The sequence below is a fragment of the Fomitopsis serialis genome (genome assembly GCF_022376445.1).
Source record: "Fomitopsis serialis strain Sig1Antser10 chromosome Unknown B0H18scaffold_17, whole genome shotgun sequence".
Lineage (NCBI taxonomy): Eukaryota > Fungi > Basidiomycota > Agaricomycetes > Polyporales > Fomitopsidaceae > Fomitopsis > Fomitopsis serialis.
The window spans coordinates 503,582-515,552 of record NW_025954977.1 but is presented as its reverse complement, the minus strand read 5'-3'; the positions used below and the strand labels follow the sequence as shown (position 1 = coordinate 515,552).

Sequence of the window (11,971 nt, the reverse complement as noted above, 5' to 3'; positions counted from 1 at the left end):
CCGCCGCCGGCCCATCGATGCCTGTGTGCCCTCGCTGCCGTGCATTTTTCGCGGCGGCCTGCTCGCCCCTGTCGCCCGCCTGCGTGTGCGCTGGACCGGGTCGGGCTCGCGGATTTGCCGAGAATGCCCCATGCCCGGTATGGGCCACACGGCGACAGCTGCACACACGCCCGTACCCAGGAACATCGATCCGGCCACGGATCTCAGCCTCTTCTCAGTCGCCGCCACATGCAGCCACAGCTCCGTCCGCCTCTCTTCCTCCGACCCATCGCCCGCGCATGTCCCGTCCGCATCCAGTGCGCTGCGAGTCCGCACGCGACACCGCCTGGAGTGAGCGGCGCCGCCGCGTACCTAGTTAGCCAGCCAGCGTGCCTTTGATGTCAGTCGAGTGGCTCTTTCGCGCATTCCGTCCAGCAATCTCCGTGCCACTGATACCGAATCCACAGTCACCGAGGAACCACTTTCACGAGTTTGACACTTCGGAGCCTGCACCACTGCCCCCGGAGTCAAAACATTCATCCCGTGGTCCTCCCAATGCGCGCTGATCAGCCATCCATGGCTACAGCCACACCCGATCACTCCATCTCGCGACCCAATCTCACCTAACCCTGCTCGTGCACGATGCCTATACCACCCGCCAGAGCGACGCTGCCCGCGCGTGACGGCCGCTCTCGTAACTGTCCCCGCCAGCTGACACCGACGCGCAGTTCTCACTGTCACGTGCACGTATCCCAGCAGCCCGGGAGCATCCTCAGTGCTCTGCTCGACGGGCTCACACCTCCTGTTTCAGACATGCACGCCGTATCTTGTGACTCCTCATGACTCTCGACTGGACTCGCGCAGCCGAGCATCGAGTCCTCGTTGCGGGCTGTAGCGGGTCACCCAGCCAGCGTGACCCGCGCTCGCGCCACGAACCGTCTGTCCTGCCCAAGTCCTGCCTGGACCTGCCAAGTCCGTCGACGCGGGAACCTCGCTTCTTCGACTGTGGAGATGCGGGGAGGTGGCGTCGGCCGACGACAGCACCCTCGCGATGCGATCTGTCCCACACGATGTTCCGAGGACTGCCATCGTGGACCTTCTCATTGCTGCGGTGAGTATGTACACATGCAATATGACACCGGCGCTGATGTGCGGACGCTTCTGCGGGTTACAGCAACATGACATATGTACACGTCCTGAACGGGCCAGAGTCTTTCTCTCCCCGTACCCTCCACTCGCGTATCAACCTGCAAGTTCACGCGTTCGATCATCTGCTAGCCCTTTCCCCGTATGACGTGCATGTGGGCTCGGTGTGGGTACCGGTGGCTCGCCGCGAAGCTTCGCTCCGCCATCCGTCCATCAACGCCAATGACTAGTGTCCCGATGGTTGGCGTCGGCACGCCGTCGGGGTGCGTAGGGCAGGACCGGGTGTCATGCGCGTGCGACGTCGGGTGGCCTTCGATATTCACGGATGAGCCTGCGGTCCGCGATGGCTGTATCGGTGGCCAGGACTCGAGCTCCGGCCGCCACCATCCGTGCGCTTTCCTGCATTCAGTCTTTACGCCGGGCATTTCCAGGGTGCCGCTCTCGTTACCACTTGACGTGTTCGTCCGTCTCGTGTCCACGGGCTCTGTCGTCGCGACGCAGCAAATATAACATGGCGCGGAATCCGGATGCGACCATCACGAGGACGACAGTTCAATGGCGGATTGAGACCGCAGCGCTCGGGCGACGCGGATCGGTCTGTGTTCCGTCCGGTGACTCACGATGGGCTCCGTTTGGAGGTGGATGCATTTCGGCGTCTTGGCTTCTTCGACTTCGACTCTGATGAGTCTTGAAAGTGAGTTCCCGATATGATTCATGTCCATTCTGTCATCATAAGTTACTGCCGGAGAGTGCCTAATTGCAACGGATTTATGTGCCGCAGAAGTGCGGTTCTTTCTAACAGGTTCGACACAACCCCCACACTAGCGCCGTGTGGAGGGTCTTGGTATGAGACTACAGTTCTTTCGGAATCGAAACGTTAACCTCGTGATCTGTTGAATGCTGCCGATTGCAATATATATTTGAGAGTGTAATATGTGCTCTCCCTCTCGGGTCCTCATAAGGCTCAAGATGAGGACAGCGAACTACAGGGTACACAGCAAGCTCTAACGACACCTCGTGGAATGAAGGGACGAGGTGGCTGAGCTATCTGCGTGGATCACATTGTGTCCTAGTGTACTGATGGATCATTGACAAAGACTTGGAAGTCGTGATCCCGTGCACGTTGCACGACTCGGTGCGATGTGATGCGGTCATGGCAAAACAACATCCCCTGACAGCAAGTTCAGTTTGATGTCCCTACTGAATGCGTGCGTGGTAGGGTTCAGCATAGCTCTCTCGTGAAGGGCTTTGCTAGGGTTCGTGCCCACCGACTCCTGTCCATCGATGGAAAACACGGTGCGTGCGGACCTTTCCATCTTTTCGCTACTAAGTAACGAGGTCATACAGTGGCGTCGATCTGGCATGGATCCGTATACCCGTGCTTCGAAGCCCTTCACTATGCAGCACCGAATGGTCTGCTCTATCACAATAATCACTTTGTGTCAACGTGGTATGCAGATTGGGACATCGTCTGTCTCATTTGGTGGTGCAGCATATGACACGAGGCGGCCAATGCGACGAGAATGCTCGTTGAGGCCGGCCCAGCTCCTTGGTACCTGCGTATCACTGGCGTTGACATTCACTACGCCACGCTTTCGAAGCTCCACATGCGTCGGAAGACCGTGACTGGTGAACCCAGATTGCAGACGGGACTACGAGTACTATATGTCCTCCGCACTTGCTTCTATCGCGCCGTGTCCAGAACTTTAACTCGTACCGTAGTAGCTGGCCTTCGCTTCCACCCATCCACAACCTCCCGCACCCGTGCCTACTCAGCCGTTTCACTCCCCTGTCGTATTTTCACTTATAGGTTTGTAGTTGGCCGATCGAGATCACCAACCAGGACCATCGACCCCACTATGCCAGTCGTGTAAGTCCTCATGCTTGTAGCCCTATGCATCTTGCGTTCATCAGTACCTTGCTGATTGCAAGCCACCGACCATACGTACAGACGAGACGCCCCTGCGCCGTTCAACTCTCCCCGCTCCGATATCATCTTGCGGTCCCGCGATAGAGTCGACTATCGGGTGCGCAGCAGTATATTGGCGGAGGCGTCCTCCGTCTTCGAGGATATGTTCGACATCGCCAGAGAAGCTCCCGTCCAGCAATGCCCCAGGAGAGACGGTATCCCTGTCGTACCTGTCACGGAGACGAGCGAGGTCGTGGATCTTCTCCTCCGCCTCTGCTACCCTGTTACTACGCCCGTATTCACGTCGCTCTCGCAAGTCAGGGACGTCTTGACGGCTGTGGACAAGTATCTCATGGAGGGCTTGACAGAGATGATGAAGAGACAGCTCACCGATTTCACGCTCGATGGCGCGCATCCACTGCTTGTCTACATTACAGCATACGCCTATCACTTTGAAGACGTCGCACGTGTTGCCGCGCAGCGCACCATTGGACAACCCTTACAGGACGTCTATTTCACCGAGCTGGAGGACTTGACGGCGGGCGCATATCATCGGCTCCTCCAGTTCCACAATGCAGGCGATGCCGACGCGCTCCCTGCGATGCCCTTCCTCTGTGCCGAACTACCGCAGGCGTCGACACGGGCACCGTTGACGTCGTACGACAGGAGGGAGTGGGAGGCCAAGTCATCGTTGCCGTACCCTTTCGGACTGCCTTCTGCCGATCTCAAGCTGCGGGCCCGCGACGGCGTCGAGTTCAAAGTGCACTCCGACCTCCTGCGGGTTGCTTCGCCCTACTTCCAGCTAACGCTGACCAATGGCTCCCAGTCCATCAAAGGCTCGCAGAGGAGCAGAGACGGACGTGTAGTCGGCCTCACACTACCCGAACACAGCCGTACGATCGCTGCCATTTTGCAGTACGTCTACCCCGTCGCATGTCCCGAGGCGCCGCCAGACCCTCAAACAGCGTCTCTGCTACTCCAAGCAGCAAAAAAGTACGAGCTCGTGGCCGCCATCGAGGCGCTGCAGGCAAGATTCCTAGGGTTCGCTGAAACAAGACCATTGGTGGTGTATGCCATCGCCTGCGCACATCACTGGGTGCGCGAGGCGAGACACGCCACACTGGTACTGATGCGGACGCCCTTGGACGACTGCTATGTCGAAGAACTCGAAGCGATTCCGGCTTCGTGCTACTATCACCTACTGCAACACCGCAAGGCCATGGGGGCCCTAGCCCAGACCCTCGCACTAGACCATATGATTCCTTACTCCAACGCAGACCAGGGATTGACCAGTGGGATCTTGCCTGACCAGAGGTTTGTGTGGGTGTCCTGCACAGGCTGCACCGCGTACACACTTCCTCGCGCGTTCTGCAACCCATGGGGATTGCGAAATTGGTGGTGTGAGTGGCTGCTGCAAGTAGCTAAGCTGCTCAACGGTGTACCATGCGGGCAGACCGTCCTTGATCGACAAGCCATGCGCTGTGCCTTGAAGAACGCGGCCACCTGCAAGACCTGTGGGCCTATTGCGGCATTTCACTTGCAGCAATTCTCCCAGAGTCTCTCAGCTAAGGTGGACGCTATGCTAGTGGACGAGATGGTGCGTATTTGGAGCATGTGTTCAGCATGATTGTACTGATTTGAACGTCGCGAAGTCTCGAATGATATTCTTATAGGCAGCTTTCGGAACTCCTTCTACGGGAGTATTCCGGATCTGGGTGGAGCGTTACTCTGGAATGCTCTCCTGGATGGCAACAATGACTGGCGGTCGTTCGATGTCTGCTTCTTGGACTCCCAAAAGCTCTTCATCGGTGTCGGGATCACTGCTGCTCCGCGAATCCATGCCTTCTGCTGCGGGGCTCCCTGTATTGTAGGCGATCGTGCCCGCTAAACTCCCGACCACCTGCACGAAACTGAGATCGGATAGCTGCGATGTGCCGGAAGATAGCATGGCTTGAGGCGAGTTCGCTTCATGCAAGTTAAGGTAGAAGCGGGAGAGGAGGATCGTCTGAAGTCTGCGCAATGTACGCAATCAAATTGAGTCGCGTCTTAGACGAAATGATAGGCAACTCACGCATTAGCGATGGGAACGGAAAATGGACTGGTGGAAGTCTAACTCAAGTATCAAGTAGAAGTCAGCATAATGTGATGCGCAAAGCTTGCAACACCGACAGTAGTCACGAGCAGCAAGGTGTTGACTAGTTGAAGGACGAAGAAAATGCTGAGTTAAATCAGCTTCAAAGTGTCCTGCTCAGATTTCGTGCAGACTTACACAAAATAAACAGTGCCTGGTAGTGAGCCGTGGCACGGAAGGTAATAAGTTAGATAAGAACAATTTGTTGACCTCTGAATGACTTCTTACTGACCGTCTCTAAGATTGAGCGTTGTTAAGGGAGTATCAACTTCAAGTTGAGCCTCGTTGGCCGTCTTTACCATGTAGACATGCCGCCAGGTCGCTACCAACAGCCATACCTCGGGGATCATAGTGGATGCTTCCCCGGAAGCAAACACTGGCAACACGGGCAAGAAGTGATCGTTGTCAGTTCATTCCAATCGCAAGTCAAGCGAAACCCTTCCGCACATGGCCTAGAACGCGCATCGTAGGATTAAAGCTACTTGTCAAGACACAATTCCAGACTGTGAGACGCACCGTTCAATCTTTGTTTTGATGGCCGAAAAGACCATGCAGTCAACGGGGGAAGGTACAACTGGTGCGATTGCTGTACAGATCTGATACTGGTGATTATTTTAGCTTTGCATGTATGTAAGCAGGCAACGACGAGAGGACGTACCACGTCCAACGCAGGGATCACCAAGGAAGACAGAGAAATGGCGAATGTAAGAGGCAAGGAACGGTTGCTGATGGCGTAGGCACGCAATGCCATGAATGCTATTCGACATGAAGGAGATCGCTGTGAGTGGGCAACAACTTGAACAATATCGCCGAGTCTTCACTCACCACCGGTAACGACATGGAACAACACAGCGGCGCAACTTTCAATCATATTTGTTACCATGTCGCTGCGTGATAACCTTGTGAATAAGCTTAGCCCAGACCTGTCTAGGTTCAATGTACCTCTTAAAATAATGTCAGTGTTCCGACTACCGCGCAAAAGAACTATGCCTTACTCTGCAGCTCGCAAACACAGTGCTCACTATCCCGGTGTACATATACACTGTCGCCGATAGGTGCAATAGCAGATACAGGCCAGTCGTTACTGTGATCCGTTGGCGGCGCCATATGAGATCCACCTCCGACCCGAAGGTGAGACAACGATCATAAGTGTAGATCGCTATGAACAGAATGAGATTGTCCTGTGCACTTTCACGGTAGGATTGAACTCACCGCACGCTGCCGTTTCACAGCATCCGACTGAGAACCTGTAGATTGTTGTCTCATTAGTCGTTCGAGAGAGCACCGAAAGTGGCGCGGCCCACATTGTGTTGAGAAGCGCAATCACCTTCGCCAGCTCCTCTGCCGACATACCTGTAGACTGGCGTAACAAGTCAAAGGCTTACATGCTTATATATCCGGAAGTCATTGAGCCCTTCACTCGTATGGCGGTCTTCTGGGTAACACCACACGACCCATTGGCACATCACTTGCCATACATTCGTGGCCCGCCTGAGGTTGAGGATGAATGTTGTAGAGGTTGAGCGGGCGTCCCTTCATACAGAACACTACGGCATCGGACGTTATGTGCACTGGTTGTACAGCTCCTTGTCCTCTGTGACTTCCCTGACTTATGCCTCGAGGTGGACGTGATGACGCTAGGGTCGTGGCATGGTGCCACCTTCTGTGGCCCAGGGCTATACGTACGATTGCAATCGCACGTGGGATGTACAGCCAGCTGAGCGAGCTTGGAACCATCGTAGTCTAGTCGCTCGTCTTGAGTCAATCGGCCACATTCATATCCATCATGAATGTGCAATTTTATGGGGACCGATCCCTGCAAATGCAACGCCATCTGATCACCCATGCGTGTCTGTAATAAGTGACTGACGTGAATGTCACCGAATATAGCAGACACATGCCGGATCGTACCGCAGTTCCACATTGCGTACCAGAAGAGCAGCAGTAAGGTCTCAGGAGCAGAAACCAGTTCGCCCTCCGAGTCAGCCCTCGCAAGCAGAGTTTCGCTTGAAAATTTGCATCGAATTAAGGCCACTCCCGGCCACGGTGTTCAAACCCGAGAACGCATCGGAAGTTCCAGCATACGGAGCCTTCGAGCAATGTAAAGGCATCCTATAACAATAACTTGCCCGTATCCATATAATGAGATCAATCAAATAACGTCAACATCCGAGGCAGGATCACCTAAAGCAGTTGACTAAATCACAGCCTCGCCTTAACCTGGACCTTCGCCGCCGAGCTCTGGATTATAGCAGCAGCCTCGTTGACCATATTGTCAACGATCGTTTGCGCGGGGAGAATCTCGTGGATGAGGCCGGCGACACGTCCGGAGAGGAAGGTAATGCCCTTGCCGTGCTTCTCGGGGTGCTTCCGGAGCTCCTCTTCGTGCGGGACGACGCCCTTCGCCGTGAGTTCCTTGATCTCCTCCAGCCGGTTGTTGTTCCTAGAACAGCACGTCACCCCGTGCGTGCAAAACACAATCACTCCCCCGGACTCACCAGTCGTCCACATACGGCGACCGGATGACCCTCAGCGGCCGCCCGGTGTAGATCAGGGTCGTCGCGGTGTCGTCGATCCCCGCCTTGACGACCGCCTCCTTGTGTGCCTTCGGTGCGCCCGCCTCGACGCTCGCGACGAAGCGCGTGCCGACCCAGACGGCCTCCGCGCCCCACGCGAGGTTCGCGGCGAGGCTCCGCCCGTCGACGACAGCGCCTGCGCCGACGACGTATACGGGCTTGCCCGTGAGCGGAGAGGTCTTGCCCTTGACCGCCTCGACGCAGGCGGGGATGAGGATCGAGCAGGGGACGTCGCCGGTGTGTCCGCCGCCCTCACCGCCCTGGGCGCAGATGAGGTCGACGCCGACGCTAAGTGCGCGCGCGACGTGCTTCGGGTGGCCGACCATCTGTATCCAGAGAGGGTTGGCCTGACGGGAGGACGTTTGGTGGGTGGGACACTCACGTTCATGACCGGGATGCCGGCGGCGTGCATCTTGTCGACTGCCCACTTAGGTGGGACGCCGACGGCGCAGACGAAGAGGGCGGCCTTCTCCTCGATGATGATGTCGATGAGCTGCGGCAGCTGCCCGTTCTGGTAGTCTTTCTGTGAAGAGCGGTGTTCAGTGATAGATCGACTGGGCTGGTTGGTTTGACTCACGTTGGTCTTCCGTGCATTACCACCGACCTGGGGAATCAGGAGGTCAACACCAAAAGGCGCGTTTTTGTCCTTGAGATCTGCCTTAATGGCACGAATCTACGGGTGAAGATAGGGATGAGTTCTGCTACCAGAACGGCGTACTACGTTGGACGTACCTGCTGGCGAAGAATCTTCGGCGTATAACCGTGCCCTCCGATGACACCCAGACCTCCCGCATTCGTCACCGCTGCAGCAAGTTCAGAACCAGCAGCCACGTTCATCCCTATACGAGCAAGAGGTCAGTCGTGCTTTCCCATGATTCCACTTGGACTAGGCGCACCAGCAAGCAGGATAGGGTGCTTGATCCCGAACAACTCGGTGACTGGCGTGGTGATGACGGACATGGCGAAGACGGACAGAGGCTAGCTAACGCTACGTGGCAACTTGAAGGGAGGTTATAAGGGAGGGCCCACAGTCTGCCCGCCTGACCATCTCGGAGAGCAATCACACGAGCGCCGCAGAGAGTGACCGCGCAGGTGTCTGAACCGGCTATCCATCCCGACTCGACTGACCATCGTGCATGTGATTGTCAGTACCCGCCAAGTAGGTAGGAGAGCAAAACATGTCCAGCTGAGCGCAGGCTCGAAGCCAAGTCGTCTTTGGAATGACTGTAGCAGAAGCAGAGCGGGTCGCTCTCGGCTACAGTAATCTAGTCGATTGCGTAGAAGTACTGGCTTCAGTTCTCAGACATGCCAATGGAGCATCGAACCAGTTCATGGCACGGTACCCACGCCACAGACGCGTTCGCGATCGGTGTTGGCACTGACATTGACCGCACTCAAGACACACACCAGCTTCAAATCCCCTTCCCAGTCATGCACTCTGTGCAACAGCACTACGATGTAAGGCAGCTATGGTATGTACGTAGCTGTCTTACTGAAGTGCTATTTAAGTCATGTGTCAAAGCGTCGGACGAACGGGGGCAATCACTCCCGCGGTCATGACGCTTGAACTCTCCCCCCAAGCTTCTATCTAATTCATTGGATGGCCTCTCGACTACCTTATCGCGTACTAACTGCCACGAGCGCAATGAGAAACTAATGGGACTCTTTCAAATGGGAGACTCCGTGGCGCGCAGATCTGCGCTTCATTCATGATGACCGACTCAATGAGCTCTCGAGTGGTAGTGACTGACGCGATCCTAGACGGCGACCGAGATGAGGCGGAACTAGCGAGGATGGGTTACAAGCAGGAGCTTAGGTACGAGCCTTTTGAATCAAGACGTTTGTAGTGGCTGAGTACCACCGAAGACGGGACTTCGGACTGCTGCAGGTGAGCTCAAGCTCAAGCATAAGCACAGAGTATGCGAAACTCAACTTGTATAGAACTTCGGAGTGTCCTTCTCAATCATCAGTATCATCACTGGTGTAAGCTCGACGTTTGCGTATGGTCTGGTGAGTAGACTGGGAAACAGCAAACACCTGATGATCATCCGATGCCGTTCAGAGTACGGGAGGACCTGTGGTCATGGTATGGGGATGGGCAGTCGTCGGTACGCCCTCTATCACACTGCAGTTGAGGACCGACGTCTTGAGCAGTAGTCCATAGCATTCTTCACAATGCTCGTCGGCCTGTCCATGGCAGGTGAGTCGCCAAAACCGACATCCATATCACATCCTTACTCCCCGCTCCCTTACAATTCAGAGATCTGCAGTGCACATCCTACGAGCGGAGGTCCATACTTCTGGGCGGCCATGCTCTGCAAACCAGAACACGCCGCGTTTGCATCCTGGATCACGGGATGGTTCAACTTCCTGGGCCAAGTCGCCGTCACCACCAGCATCAAGTACGCATCTCCCTTTCTTTCGTCATCTTCGCCTCGGTCAACATGATGCACCGCAGTTTTGGCTGTGCGACCTTCATATCCACCCTCGCCACCTTCAACACTACCTTCGTTCCCGATGCCAAAACCACCATCGGGATCTACGCTGCCGTAGTGATCGCAGAGGGTCTCATCAACACTTTCGGCGTGCACCTCCTGCGATATCTGAACAACGTCTCCATATGGTGGCATGCCATCGGCACCTTCGCGATCATCATTGCGGTGCTCGCGGCGGCGCCGACACACCAGACGGCGCAATTCGTGTTCCAGACGTTTGTTGATGGGACGGGCGTAGATGGGGTAGGGTGGAGCGTGAGGGCAAGCCCGGGGTATGTAGTGGTTGTTGGGATATTGATGGCGCAATATTCGCTTTCGGGTATGTTCGTGCTTCTCGTCGATTTGGTATGCTGAGGATGATCAGGCTTCGACGCGAGCGCGCATGTCAGTGTCGGTCTGGTCAGCTACATGATGGTGCCCTGACTGTGATGCGTTAACTAGATGAGCGAGGAGACTCGCAACGCAGCCACGGCTGGACCCATAGGCATCGTCACGTCTATCGGTGTCTCCGCCGTCCTCGGATGGTGCCTCATGATTTCTCTGCTCTTCTCCATTCAAGACCTCGAGAGCACGGTCAGCTCAGCGACAGGCGAACCCATTGCGCAGATTTTCCTCGACACAGTACACGAGAAGGGTGCCATAGTTCTCATGGTACGTGTTACAGAAAACGGCATCGACTAGACAGTCCCTTACGGATGTGCTATGGCAGGTCATCGTCATCGGCGCGATGTTCTGGTGCGGGACGTTTTCAATCACGTCCAACAGCCGGATGATGTACGCGTTCGCGAGAGACGGCGGCATCCCGGGGCACAAGTTCTTCCAGAAGGTGAACGCGAAATGGAAGTCACCCGTCCGCACAGGTCAGTACATCCTCTATGCTGTGAGCATCATACACCGATTCACATGCTCACCCCCGCAGTCTGGCTCGCCTGCACGCTCAGCTTCATCCTGGGCCTGCCGAGCCTCGGAAGCTCCGTCGCCTTCTCCGCCGTGACAAGCATCTCCACCATTGGGCTGTACACCTCGTACGGCATCCCCATCGCCCTGCGCGTCATCTACGCCTCGCAATTCGTCCGCGGCCCTTTCCACCTCGGCGCGCTCTCGTTCCCCGTCGCTACTACGGCGGTCGTGTGGATCTGCTTCATCACGATCGCGTTCGTCTTGCCGGAGGAGAACCCCGTCGACTCGCAGACGCTGAACTACGCGGTGGTCGCGGTGGGGATTGTGATGACGTATAGCCTGGGGTTCTGGCTGCTGAGCGCACGGAAGTGGTTCACGGGCCCGGTGCAGCAGATTGCTGGTAAGCGCCGTTTGCGTTGTTTGGCCGGTAGTCGGGCTGACTGTCTGCGTGTAGCTGAGGGGATGGGCGTGGATGTGTTGGATCCGGCGGCGGTTGTTGTGGTGAATCATTCGGACAAGGACAGCGACGAGAAGAAGTCCGTATGACTCGGGGTCCAAGGGAACTGCGACCATGGGCCCTTAGTACGCAACCATGCGGCTACCGCAGAATTTACTAGATTGAAGCACATGTAGTCAGGCATATAGTTACAAAAGAGTTCATGAACCTGAAGTCGAGCAAAGCTCACCTGCAGTGATATGTGATGGGGGATGTTGTGGGTGACCTGAAGCTGACTCGGCGCCACATGGTACAGTCTATCACCGTCAAACGAGACACGACCGTCAAACGAGACACGCGGCTCTGAGACGTGTATCGCCGCACTTACACCCATACAAA

The 11,971-nt window shown here is 56.0% G+C and overlaps 5 protein-coding genes across 5 annotated transcripts; 3 read left to right on the top strand and 2 right to left on the bottom strand.

Moving 5' to 3' along the window:
• The first annotated feature begins 668 nt into the window (after positions 1-668).
• Positions 669-1,181, top strand: B0H18DRAFT_149120 (uncharacterized protein). Its single transcript, XM_048036866.1, has one exon. The coding sequence runs from the start codon at positions 819-821 to the stop codon at positions 1,092-1,094; it is 276 nt and encodes a 91-aa protein (XP_047896041.1). The 5' UTR covers positions 669-818; the 3' UTR covers positions 1,095-1,181.
• Positions 1,182-3,092: 1,911 nt separating this feature from the next.
• Positions 3,093-4,661, top strand: B0H18DRAFT_873317 (uncharacterized protein; the record flags this gene model as incomplete). Its single annotated transcript, XM_048040281.1, has 2 exons — positions 3,093-3,682; positions 4,349-4,661. Coding segments are annotated over 2 exons (903 nt in total), but the record flags the coding sequence as incomplete, so codon positions are not given.
• A 48-nt stretch (positions 4,662-4,709) lies between these two features.
• Positions 4,710-6,665, bottom strand: B0H18DRAFT_149069 (uncharacterized protein). Its single transcript, XM_048036865.1, has 12 exons — positions 6,470-6,665; positions 6,378-6,412; positions 6,156-6,324; positions 5,991-6,052; positions 5,824-5,921; positions 5,682-5,767; positions 5,613-5,617; positions 5,398-5,541; positions 5,304-5,319; positions 5,204-5,252; positions 5,106-5,143; positions 4,710-5,046 (listed from the first exon to the last, which is right to left on the bottom strand). The coding sequence occupies exons 1-12, from the start codon at positions 6,514-6,516 to the stop codon at positions 4,758-4,760; spliced, it is 1,038 nt and encodes a 345-aa protein (XP_047896039.1). The 5' UTR covers positions 6,517-6,665; the 3' UTR covers positions 4,710-4,757.
• A 702-nt stretch (positions 6,666-7,367) lies between these two features.
• B0H18DRAFT_953265 (2-nitropropane dioxygenase) lies at positions 7,368-8,701 on the bottom strand (the record flags this gene model as incomplete). The annotated part of the gene is made up of 6 exons (XM_048042179.1): positions 7,368-7,608; positions 7,664-8,088; positions 8,124-8,264; positions 8,319-8,414; positions 8,474-8,580; positions 8,638-8,701. 6 exons carry the CDS (start codon positions 8,699-8,701, stop codon positions 7,368-7,370), a joined length of 1,074 nt encoding a protein of 357 aa, XP_047896038.1.
• A 764-nt stretch (positions 8,702-9,465) lies between these two features.
• Positions 9,466-11,682, top strand: B0H18DRAFT_873262 (amino acid/polyamine transporter I; the record flags this gene model as incomplete). Its single annotated transcript, XM_048040278.1, has 11 exons — positions 9,466-9,557; positions 9,608-9,629; positions 9,683-9,751; positions 9,804-9,871; positions 10,012-10,143; positions 10,200-10,555; positions 10,601-10,620; positions 10,678-10,887; positions 10,946-11,096; positions 11,156-11,536; positions 11,591-11,682. 11 exons carry the CDS (start codon positions 9,466-9,468, stop codon positions 11,680-11,682), a joined length of 1,593 nt encoding a protein of 530 aa, XP_047896037.1.
• Positions 11,683-11,971: the final 289 nt, after the last annotated feature.

What these genes read in the sequence shown, in the direction of transcription:
- B0H18DRAFT_149120 (XM_048036866.1), top strand. Translation starts at nt 819, where the DNA reads ATGACTCTCGACTGGACTCGCGCAGCCGAGCATCGAGTCCTCGTTGCG.
- B0H18DRAFT_149069 (XM_048036865.1), bottom strand. Translation starts at nt 6,516, where the DNA reads ATGTCGGCAGAGGAGCTGGCGAAGGTGATTGCGCTTCTCAACACAAT. An exon ending in CTGTGAAACGGCAGCGTGCG is followed by an intron (nt 6,325 to 6,377) that starts GTGAGTTCAATC and finishes TTCTGTTCATAG; the next exon opens with CGATCTACACTTATGATCGT. An exon ending in TCCGTTCCCATCGCTAATGC is followed by an intron (nt 5,047 to 5,105) that starts GTGAGTTGCCTA and finishes TACATTGCGCAG; the next exon opens with ACTTCAGACGATCCTCCTCT.